Genomic DNA, 11,111 nt, shown 5'->3' with positions numbered 1-11,111 from the left:
AAAGTACAGGCTGAAGAAAGAAATAGCGGCCTCACCGATCGGCGGTTCCCACAGTACGCCGGGAGAAGGCTCACGTTCGGGCCTCCAGGGCCCCTCCACTGTCTCAGCGTACTCCCCTGGCCCTTTTCAGGTTCCACAGACCCCCGTCCTGGTCAGCCGTAGCCTGGTTCCCCGAAGCATCTGCCTGGGGGACCAGGCTCGGGCGGCGGGAGAGTGCGCGGCAGCCGGAGCAGGCGGCAGGCTGGGCCCATTTGGGGAGAGCCAAGCGCTTTTCTTGGTCGTAAACAAGGAACGCGAAATTAGCCCCTCGGCAGACGCCTCTGCCTACACACCAGTCCTATTGGGGGGTGGGGTGGGAAAGGGGAGAGAAAATGCCATTTCTTTCCCCGAGAGAATACCTCAGAGGCCTTTATGTCGACTGCAAAAGGGGAATTTTGGGGGGGCTGGAGAAGGGAAGGTGGTTGTGGGGGGATGGGAGGGAGGATTCACCATAGGCTCGAGCTCAAAGGGTTTGATCTGAATGAAATCGAACTATATTTTTTTAATAATTTCATAAAAACGGGTTCTCTAACCACTGCGCCCCCCCCCCACCCCAGCGATAGATCTGGGTTTAAACAGGAAATACAGCTATCCCTTCCCCCACACTGCTGGGCGAAGACTCTCAGACGAGCTTCTGGGAGAGGAGAAGATGAGGGGGGTGAGACTGACGTAGACTGAAGGTGTGAGTCTGTCTCCTAGTGTCTGGGACCTCGCCAGGAGCATGCCGCCTTCCCAACTCTAAGGGGTGTCTGTTTGGGTGTGTAAGCATTCTGTGTGCACGCCGCTCCTTATAAACACAATCTCTCACTAACAGGGTCGCCTCAGACCCAAGCCTGGAAGCAGGGCGGGGTCATATATCAAACTGCAATGCAGTCAGGGCCATGTACATTTGGAAGAAATTAAGCTACTATGTTATGAAACCATATGTGTCAGGTTAAGATTATACAACACGTCATTAGCACCAATTATTAGGAAGATCCAGGACTCTACCCACCACCTTAGTCTGACGCCTTTACGGTGGGAAACTCACCCATCCCACCCATAAAGTGCTGGGGGGTGGGGGGCTTGCAGCACCCTCCAGGTCCTGGGGGCACGGCCTGGTCTATCCCCGCCCAACCGGAGGCCTCTCTCATTCCCACCTCCACCGGAACAAGGCGGGTCTTAATCTAGAGCAGTCCTGCAAGGCTCAGGAGGAAGTTGGAATGGCATCCCGAGTGGAGTGGCCGCAAGTGGGGGGGTGGGGGGCGCCCGGCTTATGAGGGGGGTAAGCATTTAGGCAGCTTTTCTCCGAGCACAAGATGGCTTTTGAGCTCTGCATCCCCACCCCCAACTCCTTCCACCCGCAGCGTAGGGCGCCTCCCACCCTTCTATGCGCCAGGGTGGGGGCGGGAGCAGGGGTGGGCAGACTCTCTCCCCTTGGCTGACGCGCACCAGCCACCAGCCTCCCCCCTAATTGCCAATTAACAGGCTCCGCCGCCCGCCTAGCTGCGCCCGCTTCCTGCTCCGCGGCTCAGCCCTGGGCTCACACTGCGCATGTGTGAGGCCTGGCTTCTAGCTCTCCAAGAAGGAGGGGGCTGCCGGACAGGGAGGGGGCTCTGGAAAGTTTGTTTGGGGGTTGAGGAGCTGACGTTGCTTAGGGGGCAATGGGCCTAGACTACAGATTCTCTCTCCAGCCTTGAAGTTTGAGCTTCCAGGCCACCACGTCCCAGTTCATCAGCCCAGAGTAGTCAGCTAATAAACAGGTACAGACACTGTGGGCACCAGGCAGAGGGCCCCGCGCCCCAGACCAGGGACTTCCGTCCGGCGGGCTAAGATTCTCCCGCCCAGGACCCCAACTTCGGCGCACATCGACATCAGGACAACACATTTCCCCCACTACCAGGATTTCAGCTTTAACCCCATCCTCCCATTTTACCTCCCCTAATTACCCTCACGCCCACCCTCTCACCAGCCCCCTCTTCTCTCTAACCAAGGCAAGCCGTTGCTGTCCTTATCTTGAAACCGCCACCCAACTACGGACCATTAGTTACATATTTGAACCAATAAGGAAACACTTACCGGGCGCTGCTGTCACTCTCCCTCTCTCCCTCTCTCTCTGCCTCTCACTCTCCCACTCTCTGTCTCTCTCGTCTTTCCTCATTCTGTGCCGTTGCCGAGCCTGTCTCAGCTCCACACACACACATATATATATACTTTATATAAATTTAAAAATAAATAAAAAGTCCTGGTTTTAAAAAAAAAAGCCAAATAAAATTAAGGAGAGTTGCAGGGCAGGGACAGGAGGGAGAATCTGGGAGAGGGGAGGGGTGGAGGCATCTGTAGCGCCAGATCTCAGCCCCCACACCCACGAACCTCTTGCCCCTTGGGGGCCAGAGGGTCGGGTATAAGGAGAGAGAGGTGCTCTCAACTTCTGCCTCTCCCCTCCCACCCCGCCCTCCTCAGGTGCCCCCCAGCTTCCGGCAACTCCACCTAAGGAAAAAAATTAAATAGGGAAAATAATTATTAATCAGATTAATAAAAAAATTCTGGTAATGAACGGAGCGCCCAGCGCAGGTTTCCCTGGCAATGGTTAGGCTCTTACAGGGAGGACTGTTCTGCGGAGCGCTCGGAACGGACAAACCACAATAAAAAGTTCACGTTCATGGATGGAATCCACATGACTTCTTGTGGCCAATCCAACTTGTGAGTCGATCGTAAACTTTTATTACTCAGCTGTAAATTTTCTGCAAACAACCGGGAATGCGATGCATTTGTGTAGCGTGTGCAAATGGGCGCCACGGTCGCCATGTTTACCCAATTCTCTCAGAAAGGGAGCATCCCTCGACCCCCACCCCACCCTCACCCACCGCCCACTCCCCAAAGGCCGGCAGCTCTAGACTAACACAACAAGAGCAGACAGGGGATGTAGGGAGGGAAGAGGAGAGGGTTCAGATGCTGAAGATCCACTGCCTTCTCTTGCTGCCCCGAATTTTAAATACTTTTCTTAATAAGTGAAGGTAATGATATTGGACCTGATGAAAATCAAAGCTTTGCAGAGCTCTGCAGCCTTGGGGCAGTGAAGGTTGGCAAGATGAAGGAACTGAAAATGAATACCGTTCCTGATCCTACCTTTGTTATCTAGAAAGAGAACACATCTTTTCTACTGCAGTGCCCCAGGCAAGCCCCCTACTCTCCACCCATCAAACAAGAACTGGAGTCTCAGGCTGCTGGCAGCCCTCCCAACCGAGACTGTCTAGATGGAGTCTAAAGGACCGAGAGCTGGACCAGGATTTGGCAGTCCTTTGGAGGCAGCAGAAGGGGTGAGAGTTTTGTGCAGCTTCAAGGATCCTTAGAATGACTTTCATTTCCCAGGTGGTCCCTTTTTTTCAGACAAAATGGCACTCCCTGAATCCAAGACTATTTCTAGCCTCAGGTCATCTTGTTCTCTAGATATCAATGGTAACTTTCAATCCTCAAAAAAATAAAATAAAATGAAATGAAATAAAATAAGATAGCAATGTTAAAACTGAAGATCTTGGTCCAGCTAGCTTTCTTTCCTTCCTTCTTTCTTTCTTTCTTTCTTTCTTTCATTCTTTCTTTCTTTTCTTTCTTCCTTCCTTTCTGTCTGTCTGTCTGTTTGTCTTTCTTAAATTGAGGAAGAAGGCTCTTTGAAACCTTTTCACCCTTTCAGGTTGCCCACACACCTATCTTTTTCAGAGGTGGGGGAAAGATCTCCGTCTAGGCATCTGGGATCTGGCTTCAGAGTTTGCAGGCCCCATAAGAGAGCCATTTACTGCTCTGAATTCTGCTTTCCACTCTAAATGTCTATGCACCCCATTTCTCCAGACCTCCAATTTTGGTAATAAGTGCAGTGTGGGGAGGCCATTATAAATTACCTTGAAGAGAATATTCTCTAGGCTGTATTCCAGCCACTCCCCACTGGCTGGAGACCTAAAAGCGGGCAGCTCTTTCCTTGATCGGCATTGAGCTGGCAAGAGAATCTCAAGGGCTGGGTGCTCCGCCAGTCAACAGAAGACCCTTCATCCCCTCCCCAAACTTCCTCCATAGTAAGTAAAACAGTTCCCTCAGCCGGATGCAGAGACCTGTTCCTTTTACAAACCCACCCATAAATTTTATAACAGGTAGTTAAAAATTACGACGAGGAAGCGCTGGCCCAGCTTTTCACAATGGCAGCGGGAAGAATGGGGCAGCACTGCCGGCAACTCACCGGAAATTTTACTTCCAGATTGTGGCACACAACCTGTCCTGGGTCCTCTGTAATTGGGGCTAGGGGTAACTTCTCAGGCACTCTCTGGGGGCATCTCACGTCAAGAATACGAACCTGGGGAAGCCAACCCACCCTCTCCTTCAAGGAGTCCCCTGGGAGCCCCTCAGCGGCACACGTTTTCCCTTGGCGCCCCAGATTTCTCCAAGACCCGCTTGTCTTTTGGACATTTAATGGAAGAGTAGTGGGGGAAAGTGCGGAAATCTTCTTTTTAATCCTAAGAAACGAATTTGCCCCCCAACTTAATAGCTGCTTCATCCTGTCTCTACCGTTGAGATTAGAATAATAAATCCAAGCAGAAATGAGCGAGATGTTTCAACTCAGCATTTTGAAAGATACTATTTTTCACAAATCACAAATAGCTTTCGGAAGCCACTTTGATTGGCTAATAAAAAAAAGTAAAGAATGGGAGAAAGTCGTATCTGCAGAAACCGAATGGTACCCATTTCGGTAATGGGACGACGGCGGCATTTAGGAGCATGCATTTCTAAAGAGCGCATCCCGCTCTCGCAATTACATTCCCCCATAAAACGGGTTTTTAACCTCCTTTTCTTTCCAAACGAGAAAACTGAAGTGGTGGGCAGGGAAAGCGGGGAGCGGGTAATGCACGAGGGGGCGCTGGGTCTCCTTAGGTCTAACCTTCTGGCTGCCCGACATTTCCAAAGAAGCCGGGCGCCAGACGCACCCCGCCCTCCGACGCGACGGCTTGGGGCCATGGACATCGCTGAGCAGGGGCAGGGATGAATGGGGGGTTGGTGTTGCGGGGTGGGGGGAAGCAGCGAGGCCCTTCAGAACCATTTGATGAGGAAATCATGTCACTCTTCTTCAGGCAGAATATTACCATTTTTATCAATAGCAATCATAATCTCACGCTTTACAAAAATGAAACGGGTCTTCCTCTGTGTTCCTACAGAGTCTGGTGGGAAGTGAAATGCTGTTTTCAGGCCACCCTGGCCAACACCCCATGTCTCCCAAGCCAAACAGGATCACTTGGTTGCTATCAGGGACCCCAAATTCTACAGATTTCCTGGCAGGTTCAACTTAAAGTTATCCCCAAGCTGTCCTTCAGCCTCACAGGCAGGGTGGAGGGGGGTGGGGGCTAGGAAAATCGATTGACAAATCTTGAGCCCCTTTTATAGGGGCCAGAGTTTGGAACCCTGATGAAACACTTGGCCTGGGCCTAGGTTAAAAAACATTGACCCAGAGATCTGCTTCAAAAATATCTGTCTCTGGTGGTCTGTTTTTGAAGGCCAGAAGTCCCTCCCTTCTTCCTCTGGTCTGGCTGAGCCAGCCGGCTTGTATCTCTGGAATTTGGAATGGTTTGAGCAGAATTTTATTGACATAAACAGATTTGTCTGCCTAGGACCCTCCAGAATGATCCCATTACTAGCAGGGTTCGACTATTTTAGAAAATGTCAAGATTCCCTTTGCCCTACTGTGACTGGGCTTAGGGACCATCCACTCAGCAGGCCCATGCTCCCAAATCAGGAGTCCCAACTGTGGTAGCCAGGCAAGCTGCTCAATTGTCAAAGTGAAGCCAGCCAAGAGCTGGCTTGAAATAGCCAAAACGGAGGCTAAGGGGACAGAAGGCAGCTGAGTGGCCATGATAGCCTTGTGCTGGTTGAATTTGAATTCCAGGGTGCAGATTCTGTCTTATTCATTTGTCCTTCCTTTATCCTCCTCCCCAGGCAGAAGCCTTCTCACCCTCACACTTTGGCATTTTCCAGTCAAAAAACTCTCTTGACTGTGCAGTTTTAGCTTCACCCATTCCCCACCTCATCCACTATTTCAGTATAATGTCCTGGATGCTAAGGGGTGGCCACAATCAGGAGATATGTGAAGATCAGAAAAGAACCCCACCATCTCACCCTTGGCTTAAAACTCTGAAAAAAAAAAGGAGTGGGACAGAGTCACAGAAGGAGCATGGGGTTCTTTATATGGACCCAGCCTAGACCAGGGGACTAAAGCTCCATCTTCCCACTAAGGTCCCAGCACCTACAAATCTTGTTGGGCTTTAAGACTGGTGTGAGCATGTACCCTTTCTTCCTTCTCTCTTCCAGTAGACTTTCCCTCTTCCTCCTGCTCTTAACCCACCCTACCTGCTTTGCCTGCCCTCTCCACACCACTTCCAAGTTCCACCACCCAAAGCAAGATCAATGTAGGCCTTTTGCAGAGCTGGGAAAGGGAATAAAGAGGGGAGGAGTAGAAAATGGGGTGAGTTGTGGAGAAACAGCAAGTCATTCTAGCTCTACTTTTTTCTTCTTTTGTTTTTTTTTTTATTATTATGACTCACATATACAATACAAAGTACTTGGACCAGGAACAGAGCTTTCAGGACACAAAATCTACATTCATAGCTGGACATAAAGACAAATGACCAAAATCATTGTTATAGATATATTTTAACGTTTTTCTTTAACCTTTCGAGCACATTGCATAAACAGAGAAATTCAAGACAGAGTAACTATACATTCAGTGCAGTTTAGTTCTACTCTACTGGGGTTAGAAGCACAATAAAAGCGCACAAGACCGGCGGGCTAGGCAGTCTCAGTTGTTGGGTTTTTTTTTTTTTTCATGGAGAAATAAGCAGCAACAAACAACAACAAAACCGCATTACAAATACTCTCAAAGCAGGATTTCTTTCTATAGGTAGTGATAAAATACGCTGGAGGTTTGTTTCTTTTTTTCTTTTTTTTTCTTCTTTTTTTCTCCCTCCTGTATTAGGATTTTTTTTCTTTCTTTTTTTCCCCCAAGATTATTGCAGGTTCCCTTTAGGTAGTATGTTAAAGATTTATTATCAGTATATTATCTTCATGATTATGGTGATTTCTGAGCACAAACACTAACACAGCTCAGAGGAAGCCAGGGCCCAAAAGATCAAACAGCAAAGGCAAGGCAAGGAAGGCATGGACCCAAGTGACTATGGGATGGATAGGTAGGATTTCAGAGACCATTGCCAGTCCTTATAGAACCCTCAGGAAGGAGGTGGGTAGAGAAACCCACATTTCCTTGATTTCCAGTAGATTCCTGGAGAAAGTCAAGGGGGGTTTTCTAAGGAAACAGCCTCAGATGGGGGAGGGGAATCTTCTTTGCTATCTTTTTTTTTCTTTTTAAATTTTCCCTTTCATTTCCCCCTTTCCTGTTTTTTTCCCCTTCTTTCTTTTCATTTAAAAAAAAAAGTCAATCCAGTATTCTAATTCCCAGCATACAAGCAAAGCCAGGAATCATCTTCTACATCTTCAGGGGAATCCCTTTTAAAATAAATACCAGAGAATCGTGTAAAGAGTGTGGAGAGAAGTGTGTGTGGTGTGTGTGTGTGTGTGTGTGTGTGTGTGTGTGTGTGTGTGTGTAGGGTTAGGCTTTATCGGGAAGGGCTCAGAAGTGGAAGTAGGGACAAGTGAGTGTGTGCTGGGCATGGAGTGGAACAGAACTTTTCCCTGTGTCTCAGGTTCCCCCTCCCAACCCCCAGACAAATAAAGAGTGGGGGAAGGCCAAAGGTAATAAAAGCAGAGCTGCAACTATCTGACAGGTAGTTACAGTTGTGAGTGTCATTCTATTCTCTATAAAAGCAAATGACAGTCGTAAACTTCTCAATTTATCTGCTACCATAAAACGAAACTTCAAGGGAGTTGTGGGGGGGGCTGATTTTCTCTTTTTTCTTAGTCCTTATTTTCTTCCTTTTCCTCCTCCTCCTTCTCCTCTTCCTCATTCCCTTCTTCTTCCACCTTCTCCTCATCTCGGGCCCCAGGAAGTTTATCCTTGTTGTTCTCCTTTTTCCACTTCATCCTTCGATTCTGGAACCAAATCTTCACTTGTCTTTCCGTCAGTCCCAGGGCGTGAGAGACTTCAATCCGGCGCTTTCTGGTCAAATAAGGATTAAAGAGAAACTCCTTCTCTAGTTCCAAGGTCTGATACCGGCTGTAAGTTTGTCGTCCGCTGCGCCGCCCAGGAGCTGAACAGAACAGAACCCCAGTCTGGTTATGTCTGGGTGGGGGCTCCGCCCCCCAACACTGCCCCACAAAGTTCCCTCTCTGCTATTCCCAGTTCTCCCTCCCTCCTGCCGATCAGGCCGACAGCAGAAGGCAAGCAAGGGCAGGAAAAGTTTCCTTAGACGTTTTGGTTTGACTTCCTTCACCTTGGGAGGTGGGTGAAGGTGGGGGCTGGGATGTGGCTGTCTGAAAAGTAAGGGCTTGAGGTGGACAAGGAAGCCTGCAGGGTCCCTCAGGCCTACAGCCTGGCCCTTGCAGCTTTGTTTACAAGTGCAGAATGGCATTTAGTGAGGCGGGCCTAGGGATATAATCTGCTTCCAAAAGAAAGGAAAAGGGCTGGGGTTAAAGGAGAGGAGGCTGTGCCCACTGCCCCCTCCTTGCCCATCTCTGCCTAATGCTTTTCCAATAAGAAAAAATAATTGATCTTCTGGTATGTATCACTGCTCTGCCTGATTGCTAACTAGAGACCAACAAATAAATCAAGGGCCATCCCTGCCGGAACTTGTCGTTATCGCTTCCCCCTGTACTTCGAAATTGGGCCATGAAGGGCCACCCTTGGAGGGGCTCATGACCTGAACAGCTTTCCAAGAGATCCCATAGCTCTTGATTGGCGGGCAGCCTGACTGAGTCCCCTGGATTTCAGAGGCCCCTACGTGGTACGACCCTGCTCTCTTTTTGAGCAATGATTTTCCTCTTCTCGGGCTTTCAGTCTTCTCTCCAACTGGAGGAAGTACAGAAAAGTTGGGGCAGTGGCCTTCAGGCTGCTTCTCTGAGAGGAAGAAGTGAAGATCCCAGAGAGCCAGAATGCTTGTCCTTGGTGGGGTCTTGCCCCTCTGCCTGGCTAGGGGAGATAGCAAAGGGTCTCCTTTTCACCCAACAGTCTGGTCACTGTCTTGGGATGGCTGGCGTTGGGAAATGTCTTTGGGAAAACTGGCTAGCAACCCCAAAGACTGATAAGCTCAGTTTACTCAGGGTGTCCTTGTCAGTCATCTCCCCAACTTTGGCTTTGTAGATGGAGAGAAGAGACAGAAGGAATGGAGAAAACGATTTTTAACCCTTTGCACCCACAAATCACCTTTCCCCCACCTTCACCCCAACAAGCACAATGTCTCGGGCGCCCCACGCCCCACCCCCAGCCAAGCTTTTCAATCTCCCAGGAACCCACCCAGGCACAAGAGTGGAGTGGGAGAGACCCCCAAAGCCAGGAAGGAAAGCGAGCGAGAGCAGACAAAAAGGAGGCGAGGGAGGGGGGAAGACCCTGGAGCGCGGGAGACCAAGGGGGAAAGAGAAAAGGCTTCTCACCGTGGGGTCTCATCCATGGAAACATGAGGCTGGGAGACGAGTTCTGATTTAAGTGGCCTTGTCCTTCGCTACTGTTAGTGTTGGCGGAGGATTTACAGTCGGGATATTGCACCACGCTCGCCTCTTGCTGAGCCCCATAAAGGGACTGTCTGGGGAGCGCCTCGTAGCCATAGAATTTGGAGGCGTCTCCGTGGCAGCTCAGCGAGCACGGGTTCTGCTGGTAGCCCGAGTTGGAGATGCCGGAGGTGCCGTGGTGGAAGAAGTCTTGGACGTGGTGCGAGGCGTGCTGGAAGCCGGGCGCTGAGCCGCCGGGCCCGTACACCAGCGCATGGCTTCTGCCCACGCTCTGAGGGAACCGGCAGTCGTAATAGGCCGGTTCCAGGGACTCGCCGCCTTTGTATTTGGAGAACAGGGGGTTGACGAAGTAGGAGCTCATGCTGGGTACATGAAAACCCTCGGCCCCCTCCCCTTGGATCACGCTCCCCCGCCGGGTATCCCCGAAACTCCCCTCCCCCCGGGACCGAACCCCAAGCTGGCCGGCTCCCCCGGGCTGGACTGCTGGGCTGGGGGCTGGGCAGGTGGGGGCGCGGTGCCGGCTGCGGGCTCGGGCGGCGGCGGCTCTCTGCTCACTGTCGGTAGGTAGAGCGCGCGCTCTCACTTAGCTCTTTCCTCTAACAGCCCAGGCGAATTCCTCAGACTCCCGGCGGTGGCGGCGCTTACACGCGATTCGCGTTCATCAATCCACGACATGAAGACAGGCGAGCGAGCGAGCGAGCGAGCAAGAGAGAGAGAGGGAGAGGGAGAGAGGGAGAGGGAGAGAGAGAGAGAGAGAGAGAGAGAGAGAGAGAGAGAGAGAGAGAGAGAGAGAGAGAGAGAGGAGTGGGGGAGAGAGTTGAGGGGTTCAGGGCTGGGGGGGCTGGAGGGGAGGGAGGGAGGGGAGGGGAGGAATGGGGGTGTGGTGTGTGTAGGGGGTGGCGAGCCAGCCCCAGCTAATGGCCAAGGCCAGCTTTTCCAAGGTGTGCACTCTAGTTTGAAGGTGTCCCCCCTTTTCTTTCCTTTTTGAGAGATACCTGAGCCACCAGGTCAACTCAGGTTACTTCAACAGGTAGAAAACCCCCAGGGGGTGAGTGTTAGTAAGTCAGGGCTGAGCCTGTAACTCAAAAGATGAGCTCCCTGGGGTTCTTGAAGTCTGGGGTCTCTGAGAAGCCCAGCATGGTGATCATGTACCCCAAACCTTTCAGCCTGCAGAATCTCCAGCCTCTGGCCTCTTTCCAAGATCCGGAGCTGCTCTGTCTTCTTTATATTCTGGAGACTCTTGTCTCTTGACTGCTCTTTGAGGGGGGGGCACTCTATATACCTCAGCAGGACCTACAGAAAGCAGCCCCTCCAAGGAGTAGGAAACCCAAATAAGCTTGGCTAGGAGAATCTGGGAGCAAAGCTGTTTATTGGGACTCAAAGGAATAGCTTGTGTGTCCGGGCTTCTGCCTAGCCTAACTCAAGAGATTTTTTTTTTTTTT

General features: G+C 50.8%; 2 protein-coding genes across 8 annotated transcripts in view; both read right to left on the bottom strand.

Moving 5' to 3' along the window:
* Hoxc6 (homeo box C6) overlaps positions 1-2,758 on the bottom strand; it is a 37,923-nt gene extending 35,165 nt beyond the window's left edge. For 2 of the 7 annotated variants that reach the window (XM_063263016.1, XM_063263019.1), the window contains exon 1: positions 36-1,970. The gene's annotated coding sequence lies outside the window, so the exon portion shown is untranslated. Of the gene's footprint in view, positions 1-35; positions 2,012-2,097 lie in introns of those variants that run through there. The other 5 variants (XM_063263014.1, XM_063263017.1, XM_063263022.1 and 2 more) reach the window with 5 other exon arrangements.
* Positions 2,759-7,463: 4,705 nt separating this feature from the next.
* Hoxc8 (homeobox C8) lies at positions 7,464-10,030 on the bottom strand. Its single transcript, NM_001177326.2, has 2 exons — positions 9,595-10,030; positions 7,464-8,255 (listed from the first exon to the last, which is right to left on the bottom strand). Exons 1-2 carry the CDS (start codon positions 10,028-10,030, stop codon positions 7,963-7,965), a joined length of 729 nt encoding a protein of 242 aa, NP_001170797.2. The 3' UTR covers positions 7,464-7,962.
* Between the last annotated feature and the right edge of the window lie 1,081 nt (positions 10,031-11,111).

This window comes from Rattus norvegicus, chromosome 7, assembly GCF_036323735.1.
Source record: "Rattus norvegicus strain BN/NHsdMcwi chromosome 7, GRCr8, whole genome shotgun sequence".
NCBI lineage: Eukaryota > Metazoa > Chordata > Mammalia > Rodentia > Muridae > Rattus > Rattus norvegicus.
Note: the sequence above shows the minus strand (reverse complement) of the source record. Positions and strands in the feature narration are given on the sequence as shown.

Coding starts and splice junctions, on each gene's coding strand:
- Hoxc8 (NM_001177326.2), bottom strand. CDS start 10,030: ATGAGCTCCTACTTCGTCAACCCCCTGTTCTCCAAATACAAAGGCGGC. Junction 8,256..9,594: donor TCCATGGATGAGACCCCACG/GTGAGAAGCCTT, acceptor TGTTCTGTTCAG/CTCCTGGGCGGCGCAGCGGA.